The following is a 17,916-nucleotide window of genomic DNA, read 5'->3' on the forward strand; positions in this document are numbered from 1 at the left end:
ACATCAGTTTCTACATATAACTGACAGATTACCACATGCTTAATTTCAGGGAGGACTTGAAGAGATTCGAATTCTTTAACTTTAGCAGGGTCCACGTCTTCCTCTAGCTCCCACGTGCTTTCTTCGTAAGGCAGTGAGCACCACTTCACCAGATAATGCGTCACTTCCTGGCGGGAAACAGGAGAGAAACTTATGTGCTTCCCCCTAGATTAAAGGAGTCGATCACTCTCTGGCCAACCCTTGGAAAACCACCCTACAGTACAACACACAGATGCCATTCAAACAGACACCACATGTTAACAAACAAGTAAAATACGAGGTAAGAAGGGGAGATACTTTCGGAGAGTCAACACAACGAGACACCCACCTCGCCTGTTTCTGCATCCTTGGTGTGGGCCACCTCCAAGATGCGATCAACTTCTACATAGTCTGGGTTGAACAAATCTTCATCAGGCTAATGCAAACAGAGGAGAAGAGTTTACAAGTGGCCTCGTGCCCTCAATCCCACTTCCAGTGTTTTATCTCTAAGGGACCCCCTATTCTGGGCCCAATCAGGAAACACATGAAGTGGTTCACCTGAGGACAGAAGTCACCTCACAGACATTCTTCACGGTCCCTAAACCCTGACCGCCATGGCTACATTGAAAGGAACCAGCCACACCGCAAGGGCTGCACCTCGGCCAGGGCGAGGCTTTCCTGTTGATCGCTGCAGTGCATGCAAAAGTCAGCACAAAGAGGGCGCTCTTTGCTCACTGCTCCCTGTTCCAAAAAGCACCTGTGAAAACTCAGAATTACAGTTTCTTTTTCTTCTTAATACCAACAGCAATAACAGCCAACACTGGGAGGAGGTGTGAGGGAGCTTCTGGGGCAGAGATAATGTTCTATCTCCTGGTCTGGGCAGTGGTTACACAGGTGTGTTTATTCTGCAAAAATTCACTGAGTTGTATGTGCCCTTGGATTTACCTTTATGTACTTTACACTTCAAAAAAGGGTACTTACAAAACAATAATAAACAGCACTTAGAAATACTTAATGTGTGTCTGGAGTTATGCTAAATACTTCCATTTAAGTCTCAAAACTATTTTATGCAGTAGGTGCTATAATTACAGATGAGAAAACCGACTCAGAGAGTCTAAGGAACGTAACCAAGGTCACAGAGCTGCGAGGACCAGAGTGTTTACCAGGCCTTTCTTAGCCAGAAGCCCGCCTCCTCGACTGCTGGAATGTTCTTATTGCCCTTTAAGCTGGAAGGCACGTTACCTGCTACCCAGTTTCATCTTCTACTCAATGCAGGAGTACTTTTTACAGCATTCCTGGCAAATCCATGCTCGGATTCATCTATTCCCATGTTCAAAAACAGACCTGACCCACTGCCAAGACAGTTTTACCTCTGCCTGTTCAGCAGTAGCAGCATGATCTTTATTGTTATTACTATTAAATTATAGTCTAATTTCTGTCCGGTAACTGTGACTCGCTGGTGTGAACTGCCTCCCCTACAGCAGCAGTAACCAAGTCGAGTCTCTCCTCCCTGGGTTGGCTCTTCGACAATCTCCTCCCTATCTGGGTTAGATAACCGCAGGTGTCCGACTGTTCCTCAGGTGCCACGCTTCCAGATCCCTTAAGGACACAGAGCTAACACATGTGGAACAGTGACTATGGGCCAGGCACCGTGCTAAGCACTTCTGTAAACACTGTGTCATTCAGTCCTCCGAGGTATTCTGTGAGGTTGATACTCTTAGAAATTCTGGTTTTAGTACAGATGAGGCTACTGAGTCCGCAGGAGGCTCTGCAAGGCCACCCAGCCGTGTGTGTGTGTGTGTGTGTGTGTGTAGGGGGTCTTGCTCCAGAGCCCGGGCTCCTAGCACCGAGCAGTCCTCCTTCCACCTTTGTTCTCAATCTCTCGGCTATGCCTCTCAGATTTGCAGCACCCCTCACTGAATCCTGGTGCCCAAAAATAAACATAACACTTAGGAATGAAAACAGCAAAGGCACACCACGACTGTGCCACTGGTGCAGCGTAGGATTAATGTTACTTTTTAAGCAGCTACACCCCACTCTTGACTCATAGTAAACTTGCAATTGCACTGGCAATAAATATCTTTTCTCCCCAGGACTGCTGTCCAGTTGTTCTCCCCACTCTAATTGTAGAAATCTTGAAATGCAAATGCATGACATTACATTTTATTGCCATTTTATTTCATTCATCCCGACCTGTCCAGGCAAACCTGAACTTTGATTTTGTTGTTTCTCCTGCCAGAGTTGGGTCTGCTTTCCGGAAAGAATTTGGGTTTCAGTTAGAAGGCCTCCACCCCTATGGAGCGTGGGAACTTGATGTCCCTTGAGCCGGAGTCTCCTTCGCATGGCTACCCTCTCCCCCGGCGACCTCATGAAGTGCCGGGGAATAGTGGATATGAAGATGCTCTACCCAAAACTAAGTTACTATGTATTTTATAGGAATATCAATTATCCAAATCATTAATAAAAACATTAAATAGGTCAAGACCAAAGACAGTGTTATAGGAACTACACTCCACTATCACTTCTTAATTTCGTGATGTCCCCAGTCTTCTCAAAGCCTTTCCTCCCCACAACAGTGCTATTGCATTATTTCTTTAAGTCCTAACACAATTTCTTCTCCCTATTCCCAACCAAAGAAAACTCATTCCCTTGGGAATAAATCAGAAAACAGACACACAGAGCTTGGTAGGCTATATTAAGGAACTTGGACTTTATTCCAGGGAAATGGGAAGAACTGGAGGTTCTGGAGCAGAGTAACAAACGGCATTTGGCAAACCCTCCTCACTTACCTGGGACAAGCAAAACAATTCCTGGGCACTGACCCTGTGCCCAGTGCTGGGGACAGAAACGGGAGGAAGGCAGGGGCCCTGTCCGTCTCATGGGGCACCAAGTGGAAGATACACACACGTTGTGAACAAGTCACTACACTGCAAATACGTGCTACAATAGGGGTGAGAAAAAAATGTTCCAAGAAGAGAGGGAAAGTATCCAATGGGGTTTCGAGATGGTTTTCTAATTCTCGCCGCCGCCTTCCTTTCCCCAACTGTCTGTCAGAGAAACAATGCCATGGGAAAAAATCTCTCGCAGGTTGTGGGGTAACTATGGAGAAGACGGGGCCAAACACTAAGGCTAAAGAGGAAGAACCCCACACGGGGATGAGAAGAATGCTCACTGCCGTTATCCTAACACTATTTTTGTCACTCGAGAAAAAGGAGTACGACATGAAGAATGAGCTGGTAAGTATGTGCAGCAATTTACTACTACTTGATGGCATGGGAGTGCACACCTGAAGTCTGGTACGTACGACTACATTTTAAGAATAACTTCTACTGCTTCTTTTTGTCAAAAGTGATCAAAATAATATTGAAAAATCACACGTTAAAAAATAAGAAAATAGAAAGTACCACAATCCCATCAGCCAGAGAAGAGACTTTCTGTCATTAGTAATTATTTTCCAATATCATTTTTACTAGCTGCACAGTACTCCATTCTGTGGGATAGACATAATTTAACAATTACCTATTATTTAACATTTTGTTTTCAATTTTTCATCAATATAAACAACTGTTTATCATTGTTTGATCTTTGCACAAAGACTTGATAGTTTCCTTAAAATAAATGACAGAACTGCTGGGATGGAGGATGTGCAGATTCTGGGGTGTCGGCTGGCACTCTGTTCTCCCCACAGGCCTCACGAAGCTCTGTCCCCACCCAGCGGTGTGTGAACAACCCTCCCCCACACCCTCGCCAGCACAGGGTGATGCTTACTTTATAAGAGAAAGCTGTAAGGTTCCCATTTTACTCTATGTTTCCTTGGCTACTAGAGAAACTGACTACATTTTTGTATGGTTAATTTGCCCGTTTTTTCTATTTGGGGATTTTATATTCTTCTTAATTAGAAGAGCATTTCGTATTAAACTACCAGTCATATGCATATGTATGTGCAGGTGTAAAAATATGAACAGGAAGGTTCTCATACTAGATAAAAAATTTATACTGTTACGTAGGTATATGTGCATGTATATAATTAGAAACTTTGTATGCATAATGAATATCCCTATTTTCTAATTACTATGTATGTATGTATACATACACATACACACACACAATTAGGAAATATGTACACATACATAATATTTAAGGTTTGTAGTAGTTTCTAATGTATAGATACTGTAGATTTGTTTAACATCCAAATCCACCATTCTTTCCTCTTGCTATAGGCACATTATTTATAAATTCCCATTTTATATAAATTTATTTATTTTCTGCATTTGGCTTTGCTTTTTTTATTTTTCACTTCAAACTTTAGGTCTTTTTGGAATTGCCTTTTGGGGGTGGGGGAGGATGAAAGAGTTGTGTGCGCATTCCCCCAGCCCTAGCTGTTTACTAGTATTCTGACCAAGTATTCTGCACGCTCTTATGGGCTGTCAGTCTTTGCAAGATTTGCTCCTTATACCTTAGTGGATAATTTGTTTTCTTTGGCTTAAGTCTGGACTAGTTTTTGCTACAAATCTAGTGCACACTTAGCAATTCGACTACAGCAACAGATCTGCTCAAAACTTCAATTTTAAGAAACTTACACCCACTATTTAATACTGCAAGAAAAGCGGTGCTCAAATTAGTCAGTAAACATTGCTTCACCTCAGTGAAAATGTGCTTCATCTGGGCTTGTTTATTCCTGAATCGCTTTATCTTCTGTGCAATGCGAGGGTCCTTTTCGAGCTCTTCCATTGTGGCCCATTTACAGTGTAAGTAGGAGCTGTCCAACGACACATAAATTGTGACATAAGAAGAGAACTGGCGTATCACTAAACTTTAAAGTGTTTCAATACATGATAACCATCTAACACAGAAGCAACTGAGTGATCTGCTGTGAAACTGCTGGAGATTGGGCCTTGAAGGGTTTTGCCCTTAAGGGTAGAAACAAAAGACACCACGCAACAATTCCAAGCAATGGAGCACTCTGTGGCTTCCACAGAAATTGGCTCGGAGTCCTGGCCCAGTCGCCCAGTTGGTTAGAGCATCGTCTTAATAAGCCAAGGCTGCAGATTTGACCCCCAGTCAAGGCACATACAATGATCAAGCAATGACTGTGTAATAATACACGTTAGTGAAAGTGGGCACATAGCAGAGAACTAGAGAAAAATGAGGGGAAAAAGGTATAGGCTATAAGAATAGTGGTTCTCTACCCTGGGTGCAAATGAGAATCACACAGGAAGTTTTTTAAAAAAACAATTTTGGGGACTATTCTTAGGGTCTCAGTCAACAGATCTTGAGGAGAACAAGGACTTCAGTTGTTTTAAAGTTCTTGGGTGGTTCTGTGTGAAGCCAAAGTTGAGCACCACCACCTAAGGTGGACTGAGTCAACTAAATCCATGAATCATGCCCTAGGGGCCATTCTGGGGAAATATGGATGATGCTGTGATAGGGAAACTAAGTTTTATGCATATAAAATTCAAATACAAATAATGTATTAAGTAGACGTACAAATTTCTATACTTAACGTAGAATAGCTCCAAGTCGAATGGGGGTTCTCCTGGGTGAACCTGTAACCAAGAGCAAGTTAATCAACCCACGTACAGGTGATCCCTGCAGATCATCTTTACGTGCCCAAAGAAAACAGGTAAATCAATACCTCAGCCTGGTTTTAATACAGATTTCTCAAGGATATGTTCATTTCGCCAGGTGTTTTTCTAATAGCTATTGAGCAGGTTTATCAAGGCTGAATACACAGCTAGCAATAAGGTAAGAAAAAAAGAGATCCTTCTGGTGTCCTTCCAAGGTCCAGGCTACAAAAGCATTCAGCTGATAAGCTCAAACTGCCCCAGGGCTCTGAGACCTATCAGGAGCAGAGCCTGGCACAGAAGTAAGAATATGTATTATCTCTGGAGCCCCTCGACTACCGCCCTAACACACTACGGCATTCACTCTCAAACAAAGAACGGGTACTTTCGTAAATACTGCAAGTGTGTAGTGCTCTGACTGGCGCCCACATACTCTTCCACTCAGGACCTTTCTCTAGAGGATCCCTACAACGGCCCTCATATATCTAAAGGAAAGGACCCCACAACGTTTACATCAGAAACTAAGGGATAAACATCTCCTGCTAGGATCACAGTGGAGGAAAAAAATCAGTTTGGGCCATTCTCAAACATCTGAAAATTTTATGTCCTAAAGCTCTTCTGGGGGGGGGGGGGGGTGTAAAGATAAGTATTGACTAGCCAGACAATGTTCATGCCTAGCTCTCACTCCAGCCAGGAATGACCATTCCAGGTCCTCTAACCAAATCTCTCTCCACAGAGGGTATCATCAGTGCTGGTGATGTAAAAGCCACCGACCTCCTGGACAGTCTTAGATGCCAGGATCTTCTCAATGATATTTGCGTCATCTTCTGGAGGCTCCTGGAGGTGGGAGTTAAAAAGAAAGAGAATCACTGGCACCACAGAATCCAAGAAATAATTCTGTTAAGAACCACTACAACAGATACTATCGCATCAGAAGTTCACCTTTGAATGCCAAGGCCTCCCTCCTGTCAGACCACAGAGTGATCAAAAAACAGAAAACCTTCTAACTTCTGGGCACAACCCTACTCCCCCTACTCTCCAACACACATGCACTGAGAAGGTATTCTCTTCAGATCTGCCTTTAGCAACACTAGAATTGGTCCTAGGACTTCCCTCCTCTGCCCACACACCCAGACATTGCCTCGATCTTCGGCAAGCTGTAACACAAGAGCGTCTGGGGGCTTTAGAATCCGAAGGTCCCAGTTTTAATGCCTACCGACTTTGGGCGAGTCCATTAACACCTCATGGTTTCAAAATCTATTAATATAGGAGTTAAAAATTCTTATCTCGCTGAGTTACTGAGAGGACAAAATGTCACATGAAAACATTTTTGGAGAGTAAGCACTATGCAAATGAGGGTGTAATTATTCCCTTCTAAATTGTACCATCTTTCCCCTCTGTACCTGGAAAAGACTGTTTCAACTGATGAACCTTTGACTACAAATTCCAATTGAAAACAATTAATTCCTTCCTCTCTTTCCCTATATACACATCACCATCGCTAGGCTTCTGATCTCCATGAAATATGTTTCTACAGAGTATGTGATTTTTAAAAATCTGCATTAAAGATGACAAACTTAAAGAAAGGATGCACTGAGCCGGAACACACTAGCATTTAAAATTCTTTCTAGTGTTTTAAGCAGTTTTATTCCAGTGGTTTTCTATGCACTATATGACCTTTCCAGATCTATTACTTACCATGATATGAGACTCAGAACTGTATATAAAAAGAATGCTCATCACAACAATCCTTACTCTCAAAATAACTATTTGTGTGCCTGATCAGAACTTCCCAAAAGGATGGTTTATTCTGCACATCACTGTCTTCAGTCTACCCATTCTGGGTTCAATTGTCACAAAGCCATACCACTAGAAAAAATATCATGTCTTCTACGATCTTAAATCAAGCTTTTCTCTGAAAAGTGTTAATTAAAAAAAAAAAGAGGAGGGCAGATGACAGATGGTAGAAAAGAAGTATGGAAATCAGCAGGTTCTGACAGATGCCCCCAAAGGTTACAAATATTTATTATATTCCCCTAGACACATGGCATTGTGCTAAGTACCATGCAGAAGTTAATCCAAAATAACAAGACTTTTCCCACAGCTCAACAAGATATGAGTGAACTGTGCCTACCATACATAAGGAGAAACCTTTTGTTTTTCTGTTTAAGTATTTGTTCTACTTGATTCTTTAGCACATGTTAGCAAGAGAGGAGGGAGTTGACTGTCCACTGCTTGTCTTCTTCCACTTGAGACAAACCTGCTGGATATAGCTAGATGCCTCAAAAAGGCCATGCAACAGTGGGTAACCAACAACTATTTGTTTAATGCTAAATAAAAGTGGAAGAGAGAAAGAGAAGGAAATACATATGGAAATAAAGCATCAATCTCACCAGGACCACAGACTGGAGACGATTATTATTCTTAAACCGCATCACTTAACTAAAAAGTCTCCCCTTCTCCATATACTTGGACCTATCCTATACTATCAGAATGGCTAACAGCAAAGGCCAAAGCTCAGCGCACTTTCTTGAGCAGTAAAGATCACTACCCCAAACTTGTAGCCAATCAACAGCGTTCTATGGCAAGTGGAAAGTGAGCAAAGGAACAGGCAGTGGGTTAAGAGAAACTAGACTAACCAATTTCCTTCCTTCCTACTTCCTTCCTAATTTTCTTCCATACTATTTATTGTCTTAAGTTTATGCACTAGTTTTACAGAAATAAATGAGCTATAGTCATCATCAAGGAATGGCCAGACATGCCAACATCATGCTTCACATCTAGCACAGAGAGGCCTCAAGTGTACAACTGATGGCCTCGAGTGTACAACAGATGGATTTCTACATAAACAAATACACATCTGTGTAAGTACCACCCAGATCAAGTTATAAAACACTTTTAACAGTTTGGAAGACCCTCGTGCCCTCATGAGAAGTAGCTACTATTCAGACTTCTACCACTATTGGTTAGTTTTGCCTATTATTAAACTTCATGTAAACTGAATCATATATTATGTGGTTCATTCCTTTGTGTAGTATTTTGTTGTATTAATACCCTATCACTTATTTATCCATTGTACTGTCGAGGAATATTTGGGTTGCTTCCAATGTTTATACATGTCTTTTGTTACACAAATGCACTCATTTAGCCTGGATACATACATAGAGTGAAACTGCTAGACTATGAGTTTGGTTGCATGTTTGGTGTTGATGGATCTTGTCAAAAGTTTTTCCCAAAGTGGCTGTCCCAATTATACCCACCAGCAATGCATGGGTGGTTCAGTTGACTTGATGCTGTCAGTCTTTAAAATTAATTCTAGTCACTGTGTAGTATTCTCTTCAGCTCCCATTTCCTGGATAACTGGGGATGCTGAAAACGTTTTCCTGTGCTTACAGGCCACGCAGCCATCGTCTCTGTCAAGCTCCTATTCAAGCCATTTGCCTGCTTTTAAAATCACCCTCCATTTCGATTAGCAAGAGATCTTTACATATTTCTATGTAAGAGTTCTCTGTCAGGTATATAGATTATAAACATTTTCTACCAATCTATGGGTCTTTTCAATCTGTAAATGTGTCTTTTGATGAACAAAAGCTCTACATAATCCACCTTATCAATCTTCTCTCATGTATTTTTATGTCCTGTTTAAGGAACACTTGCTGCCGCCTCGGTCCTTCGTTAAGCCACATATGTGATTCCAAACTTTCTTGTTGCCACATTGAAAAAGTAGAAATAAACTGATGAAATTGATCTTAATGTAGTTTATTTAAACCAATATACCCAAAATATTATCACTTCAATATGTAATCATATTGAATTATTAATAAAATGATTTACATTTACTTTTTTCTTATGAAGTCTTTAAAATCCAGTGTATACTCTGCACTTACAGCAAGCACACCTCAACGTGGACTGGCCGTATTTCCAGTGCATCCCAGCCACGAACGGCTGGGAGCAGCCGCACCGGGCAGCACGGATCAGTTTCATTCCGTCGGTCTATTTGTTCTATGACAACATGACCCTGACTTCATTGTTGTAGCTTTGTTACAAAGTCTGGATTATAGCAAGTCTTCCAACTCAGTTCTTTTTCAAGATTGCTTTGGATATTCTAAATCTTTTGCATTTCCATTATCAATTTCCACCCAAATACACCCTACTTAGGTTTTGACTGGGACTAAATTATAGACGTCTTAACAACTATGAATACATGTATGTCATATATTGCTCCATTTATTTATGTCCTCTCTAATTTTTCAGCAATGTTTTTCCTATAGAAAGCCTGTGTATATTTTGAGAGTTATTCCAGGATATCTAATATGCAGATGTTATTATAAATGACATTTTACAATTCTCGTTTCCTAATTTCATCTTGCTAGTTTATAAAAATAGATTTTTTGTCTTTCTAACCAACAAGTTAGCTAAATTCACATTTATTAATTCTAATGGTTTGTCCATTTTGTTGAATCTGCTACATATAATCATGTCATCTACAACTGACAGTCTTCTTCTTCCTTTCCATCTTTAAATTTTTTATTTCTTCTTTTTCCTTATTGCAGTAGCCAGAACCTCCAGAATATTTCTCAATATAGGTGATACTAGTGGAATCTTCTCCTTACTCCCGAATTCAAAGGGGAAGTATTAAATTACACCATTTAATATAACATTAGCTGTCAGTTTTTATGTAGAGGCTTTTAAGATGTTCTTTCAGTCTTTGGTTTCCTACAGTTTAAGATATACGCCTAGGTGTGGTTTTCCTTTTTTGTATTTTTCCCACTTGGGAGTGACCTGATGTCGCATCTACTGATTGGTATCTCCCATATCAAAATAAGGAGGAAACTGGGAAATTGACTTTTTCCCCCTAAACAAAAGAGAGATTGTGCATAAAAGCATGATCATATGTGTATAAACACTCAGTGTATACAGATACACACAGATATAAACTAAATCTGCTCACCAAACACACTTCCATAACAACCATCTGCTCTCAACTGCTTGGAATTTTCTCAAATTATCCTTCAAAGACGACCATTTTAATTCATTCACGTTCATGTCGGAGACTCATATAACTAAACATTTTTTCTTAGCGGGGAACAAAAGGGAGTGATATGCAGAGGCACTGACAAATCAGAATAGTTGCAGGCTCTGAACACGTAGGACATGGAGTTCCAGCTGACTCCTGACTTTGAAAATAACAAATATCGATACAACAGTCTTAACACTACAAAACAAAGGATGGAAAAGTGATAACTGAGTTTTTGTCTGAACAGTTCCTAGGACTGTTAATTTTATTTTATTAAAACTCTATCATGCCTGAGCGATAGAGAGAATAAGAAAAAAAAGATATAAGATCTACCCTCAAGTAGCTCATGGTTTAGAAGGAAACAAAAAACAAGGACAATGAGAAAGTTCATCACAGTAGAGGGCTGTGGAGCACAGGAGAGGGGCACTTATCCCCAGCTCGGGGGGAGCTTTTTGGGGGAGGTAATAACTGAGCTCAGCCTGCCGGGCACAGGAAAAGGCCACACAAAGCAGAGGGTCCTGTCTGCAAAGACATAGCGGCAAGTCACAAGAGAGCACCAGGGGCTGAACCTCATTCAAATTCAACTCCTTTTGTTCCAAAAGGTAAAATCATACACACCATGCAAATCATAGGAGGCAAAAACTGAGACAACCTTCTAAAAATCTATACACTATAAATGTACAACTGTGAAAGTTGCCTCTGTTCCAGGTACTAACACAGTGTGACAAAGAATAGCAAAGCAAGGAGTTAGCGTCAGAATAGAAACACTTCCAGTCCACGAGTCCCAGCTCCTAGTCAGGGGACTGTCCTCTGGACTCTAAAGCAGGCTGAGATAATCTGCCAGTCTTGAGCTATAATGAATCATGTGTAAAAATGTTTTTAGCAACTCACCACTAGGTAACCAATGCTGAGACTGCAATTCGGGGCTGGGACAGGGGCCAGCAGTCACAGAATTGGGCTGAGCATGCTGGTAAGACACTGCTCAGAAGTGCAAAGAGGTACCAGCGGGGCCTTCTCTTATGCCTATTTCAGACCCTTCTCTGCCCCAACCTAAAGGCAGCCAGCAAGCAGACACCCATCCTAAGGGCCTCGGGAGAAAGGTGGAAAAAAGCCTCACCTACTTCAACTGATTTTCTGTGCCACTGCACGCTTTGAGGATTGCCTGGAATCCAAGATGAGATCCAAGGCTTTCAAGCTTCACATCAGCCTGGGAAATCTTTGTTCCCACCTTGCCAGGAAGCCCAACAGATGAAAGTGAAGCTGTTTTGGTTCTGCAGCAGCTAGGGCTCCATGGAACACTGACTCCGAAACCCATTCAACCCTTACGAACTGTCTGGTCTGCCCTGCATGCTGGGCAGACCCGTGGCCCAGTTGCTTTCCTGAACATCAGCAGCACCAAAACCGCATTATCAGGCCTCTTTCCTGCTTAAATTTAGTAACAATATTTGAGGCATGATTAAAGGAAATTCAGATTCTATCTTGTATTTCACCACATATGTATATGCGCACGCGCGCGCGCACGCACACACACACACACACACGGCCTTGTCTTTGCTGTACCCTTAAGAGAATAACAAGAGCCTTAAGGTACATACAATGTCCTGAGTTGTTTCTATCAGATCAGCTAGTTCTGCCCTCCAGGTGCTAGGGGAGAAATCTTAACAACAATTGAAATATGGTTAATGACTCAGGCTAAATGGCTAGTAGAAGAAAATAAAATCCCTTATAGTTTTTAAAATACCAAGCCAACCATAAAATCTCAAAGGAAGGAAAACCCATTAGAAAGCAATATAATCCTATCAACTCACAGCAGTCTGAGAAGGCTACTCCTAACCATTTGCTGGAAAAGCACGGCAATGACAATCTATCTGTCACTTATTATTCCTATTAAGTCTTATGTGCATCATTTGGGTAACCCTTAGCACAGAGACATGAAATCAACTCCTAGTGCTAGTCACCAATCAACCGCTACTATATAACCATGACCTGGATCATTCAGTGCCTGTTTCTTTATTGCTACCAAAGGGACAACGACCCCTGCTCCTAGCTCCCTTCCATGCCAACAGAGTGAAAGGACATGTAATATTATGTAAAAATGCTTCAAGTCAGAGGCCAGGTGGTTCAAATAGATAAAGTATTATCGGCCTCAGTGAGCCGCACTGGCGCCCGGGAGAAAAGACAGGTATTTGTGCTGCTGCTGCGCATGCAGAGCCCTGGATTCTGCCAAGTCAGCGACGGTGACTCCGTAACAACAGGCGCCTGTGTCCCAGAATGTGCTGCTGGCAGCGATGCCCCTCCTACATACTCAGCCTGCCTCTCCTTTTGCTTCTCATTTCTCCTCGGGGAGCTCCTTGGCACAGACCTCCTCCTTTTCATCATTTATCGCTCTTCCTTTCCAGCATCTGGGCATGAGTTCCTAATGCTGTCCTCTCCCTCCTTGATCCTGCTGCCAGTGGAAAGTCCTGAAGTGTAAATATGGCCATCCTGCTTCTCTGCTTGAACTCATCAAGGCCTCCTACCCGTCTCTGAGCTACAGTGTAAAGGCCAAATACCTTAGCTGACATCCAAGAATCTGCATTATGTGACTTCCTACCACTCAGGGCTTATTTCCCACTGCTCCTTAAATTAGATCCCAACATCCCACCAAGTTCATCTACCTGGCATACCACAACCTGCGGGACCACTCAGGCTCTGGGGCTTTAGTTCATGTTGGAAATTACGCCTCCTAAAACCCTGACTGACCCTCCCTTTCCTGACCAGGCCGCCTCCGTGCGGCTACAGCACCTGGCACACACATCTAGCGCTGCACTCGTTGTAGCAGTAGTATAGCCATACGCGCCTTCTCCTACATACAGCTCCCGGGAGGCGGGGACCATCCCGTGATGCTCACCCTTGTGCCCAGGACCCACCCTTGCAGTGGACTCTCAGTACACATTTATAGACTCCAAGTTCCAAATGGAATCACTAGTTCATGTAATTTTATTCACTGAACGACTATTACCATGTATCAGGCTGTTCTATTCTAATGAGCACAACAAACATAGGAATAAGATGAAGTCATAAATCCAAATTACAAGTTGTTGTAAGTGCTATGAAGGAAACAAAGGAGTGAAATCGAGAATCATTAGGCTGAGGGGCAGGGTCCTCCTCTGGAAGACGGCGGACCAGTCACGGAAAATGTGAAGCACGCGGTGCAGTGCATTCCAGGAGGAAGGGACACCCCACGCAAAGGCTAGTGGATGGGAAAGAACTGCTCGTTCAGGCATTAAAAGACAGTAAGCCTTTTGGCTGAAGAGTCATGAGAGAGATGAGGAAAAATTGTTCATCTGAAAAATGTTTTTGGGGAAATAATGGTAGAGGATCCTGCTTGGCACAGTAAGAGTCTGGATTTTATTCTAAATGCAACAGGAAACCATCGGAAGGTTATAAGCAGTAGTTAAATGACCTAACTTAAGCTTTAGCAAACAGCCACAGAGTGACCCCATCACGCAGGCCTGCGCCCCACCCAGAGGCCGTACCTCCGCCTGCCAAGCCAGGGTAGAAGCAGAGAGGGCGGATGTTCGGCCAGCTCCGAGAACAGCGATGGTTTCCCCGTCGTCGTCCACCACTTTGAAATCCAGGTCCTCGTTGTATTTTCTGCGCTTCACCTGCCGTCCGGAGCGTCGTTTCTGCAGGACAAAGATGCCGTCAGAAAGAGAAGCTCTGTGAGTCAGGGGCAAAGGTCTGTACAGGAATACCCTCAACTACACTCACTAACACGGGAAGGAGACCTCTCTCACTTTACAAAAGGAATCTTCCTCAAACACAACTCTTGTAAGAACTAATTCACTCAGAATGGGACCTAGCTGAGGGAGGGGAGCCAAACTGCCAGGAACTGAGAAGGCACAGTCTGAGAACCCAGTGACAGTAACCGCTCACCTCCTTCCTAGCACTGGTTCCTATTCCAGTGAAACAGAGATGGGAGGAAAACTCCATCATCTTTGAGGTCTCTTCTAGTACAGCTGGCAGCTCTGATTTTATGACAATGGTACGAGAGTTGACTTGGGTTTTGCTTGAGTTCATGATACTTGCCACATAACTCCTAAAAAACCTAAGTAATACCAATTTAATTACAATCTCGTAATACCCCTTGAAATGCAGGGAGACATCTTAAGTGTGACAAAACAAGACTCATGAGTCACCATCTGAGGACTCATCTATAATTAAGAAGCTTATGACCTTTTACAGACAACATTCCGCAACAAAGCAGCCCAGTGGCTTTCCTCCAACAGAAAACACACGGCTCGTCTCCATGCACACATCACATCCAAGCAGCAGACACACACTGAGAGCCAGTCACCAGATGGCTCACTCTCAAACACTCACACCTTAAAAAACCAAAATCCAAAGCAAAACCCCACCTCCCTTATTTTTTAAAAGGCATCTCCTGGGCCTCTTTCAGTGTTCCTACCATTTCTTTATTATGTCACCTCTGTAACATTTAATTTCATGCGAGGGCTCAGTCCTATATAAAAACCTCCTCCCCAATGCCACATGAAGATCTTCATCCTAGAAACACTTAACCCTCCGCCAGCTGCCGTCAACCAGCAACCTGATGTGCTTCCACCTCTGCCAATCAGGACAGCTGACAGTCACAAGCCCAAATTTATGGGCAGTGAGGGGGTCTGGCTCTGACACCCCAGACACTACTACTTATTACCACTATGACATCAGGAGCTGACACCTTTCTACAATGACTGCCACCTAGACATCTCTGAGGGTCCAGGTGATACTTGAAGGTGCAGTGAATTGGTCTTATTCCAAGTGGTGCCCGTGCAGCCACACAACCCAGATAAACTGCTGCGGATATCACAGGAAAGAGTGCTTTCAAACACCAGAACTCATGTCCAAGAGAGGCTGCTTCAAGTCAGGGAGAACATTCCTACCAATGTCGTAGGCACGCTTTGGCACATTTTTAGGAATCCCATTTAGGTGGGCAACTCCTTTTGTTTGCATTTGGCCAAACTTTCCTTCCTATTTTGGCACAATAAAAACACTCCTGGCTCCTCCAGCATCTGCGATTATGAAAATGCCCTTATGCAAAGACTGGCCCAGCTCTGAGTCCTTCCCAAATACATTAACTACATGGCAAAACAGGGCCCTGAGCCTTACCTAGCTTGGCTCACAATTCCATTTCCCCCATTCATTCTCTCACTGCCCAATATGCTTCTTTCCAAGAAGGAAGCAAGCTCCACTAAAAAACTGGGACTGTTTTACACTAATAATCTTACACTAAAGTCCAAGGTGCTAGGGAAAAGGCCTGTGGTCTTTTGGTGCTCACCCACCAAAACAGTGCAAGCCCAGCCCAGATATACGCACAAGGGATGCAGGCTTGAGAGAGGGAGAGAGGACACCAGGATCAGCATCAGCAAGATCCCACCTGGCAGCCACAACCTCCACCAGGGCTCCCGGCCACAGCTGTACCTGGCTGTCTGTAGACTCAGTGGATTCCTCAGGACTCCGCAGGGATGGGTTCGGCAGGCCCTGGTCCAGCTCTAAACTCTCCACTGTGGTTTCACTTTTCCTTTTTCCTTTCTTCTTTTTCTCCACTGGGGTTGGTCCTTGCTCCTTGCTACAAGGAGAAATTCAGAATTAAGACTGTTGGGCAGTTTTTAAAACTAAGATTTCTCAAGTGATGAAAGTTATGATACCACACCCTGGAACTCCTAAACTAGGGAAGGCTTTAATGGAGAATCTACAGAAGTTTCTTCCCAGAAATATACAAAAATATAGGAAGAAATGGCTACATAAATTGATGCACAACTCATTTTTCACACCCCTACCATGACTACTATGGCTATGATTAATGTGGTAAGAAATAAAATAGTATGAACACCACCAAAATACTTTCAGTTGATGGAAATGCCTTCTCTAGGAGACATAATTCTTTGAAGATACTGAAAATCATCAAATTTGTCTCCTTTTAAGTTACATGGGAGGTGACAGCTCTCTAATCTGCCACCATCTTCTACTGAGAGCCATCTATGTATGAGAATTGAAGTGACTACTAAAAACTCAAAAATGAAGACAACACTGTCCCTGCCCTTGAGGAAGTTACAGTTATGAAAATTCCGAAGACCACGTGGAGCCCAGCCCAAAGAAGTAGGTGAAAGCTCCCCCCCCCCCCCCCCCCCCCCCCCGCCACCCTGCTGAGGCGGCCATTTTCGCATCCGGTGTTCTCAACATCTCCTCCGAAACCCTTTCCTGACCTCCCCCTCGCTGACGGAATCTCTTTCCTACACTCCCAATGCACTTCAGCTTCTCTTTAAGGTACTCAAACTCTGATTTGTCACTAAAGCTAATCGCTAAACTATTACACCAGGCTCAGAACAATATAGTGCCTGGTTCCTCTGCAGTTGCTCAATAAACATTTGCTGAATGAATGAATGACTGTTTTATATTGTACTTTTCCTACAGGACAATATATGCTTGATTAAGTTTGATATTTCTCACAGTGAACAATCTTATACCTTACACAGAGTAAGTACTCAATAAATATTTACTAAATATAGACTATAGATGGATACATTAATTGGTGGCTTAATTAACTTATCACCAGGGAGATACGGGACAACGCCTCTGAGTGCGGATATACACACAATTCTGACAGAAAGAAGACAGGAAGGGCCATCACCATCCTCAGAGCTAACACTTGCACGACAGCACAGGCAGGCACAGTTCTCTAAGTCCTTCCCATGGAGCACCTCCTTTGCTCCTCACAACAACCTTACAAGGCAGACAGTGTCAATAGGCATAGTGAGGTTCAGTTAGATTTCCAGGGTAACGTGGCTAGTGAACAGCAGAGAAAGGACTTGAACCTAGGCATGCTTTTAACCACCGTGACATTCCTGGGGAATGGAAGAGTGTTAAGGGCACATTCAGTAAAAGACAGTCTGTGGGGCTGTGTGGCAGGGAAGTGAACCGAAGCACTAAGTGACGAAGCTGGAAAGAAATCAGGCGTACGCCAGCCTAGAGTTCAGGCCCCGCTCTATGCGAGAAGGCCATGATGGCACGCCCACACAAGAAGGAAAGGAGACTAGACATAATTATGGAAACTCAAGGGTGAAAATGAATTTAAAGATCCAGCTGAAGCAGAACCAATAACTCTTGGCAAGTGACAGAATGTGGAGGATGAGGAAGGGCCAAAATTATTAATATTTTCCATCAGGTGAGTTACTGGAAGGTGTGGGGGGAAAGGAGAGAAGCCCTTGTTTAGAGAAGGGAAATCCAGCGTGATGAGCTTGTGGCAGGAATACCAGCCCGGGATGAACCGGCCTG

The 17,916-nt window shown here is 43.1% G+C and overlaps 1 protein-coding gene across 1 annotated transcript in view; it reads right to left on the reverse strand.

The window, feature by feature from the left end:
* The window catches only part of CHD6 (chromodomain helicase DNA binding protein 6), a 169,322-nt gene that overhangs the window by 82,807 nt on the left and 68,599 nt on the right, over positions 1 to 17,916 (reverse strand). The window contains exons 4-10 of the mRNA XM_028525117.2: positions 16,063 to 16,210; positions 14,118 to 14,267; positions 6,357 to 6,419; positions 5,506 to 5,564; positions 4,660 to 4,777; positions 368 to 454; positions 33 to 167 (exon numbers count right to left, since the gene is read on the reverse strand). Of these exons, the coding sequence (XP_028380918.1) occupies positions 33 to 167; positions 368 to 454; positions 4,660 to 4,777; positions 5,506 to 5,564; positions 6,357 to 6,419; positions 14,118 to 14,267; positions 16,063 to 16,210 (760 nt within the window). The remainder of the gene's footprint in view (positions 1 to 32; positions 168 to 367; positions 455 to 4,659; positions 4,778 to 5,505; positions 5,565 to 6,356; positions 6,420 to 14,117; positions 14,268 to 16,062; positions 16,211 to 17,916) is intronic.

This window comes from Phyllostomus discolor, chromosome 9, assembly GCF_004126475.2.
Source record: "Phyllostomus discolor isolate MPI-MPIP mPhyDis1 chromosome 9, mPhyDis1.pri.v3, whole genome shotgun sequence".
Classification (NCBI taxonomy): domain Eukaryota; kingdom Metazoa; phylum Chordata; class Mammalia; order Chiroptera; family Phyllostomidae; genus Phyllostomus; species Phyllostomus discolor.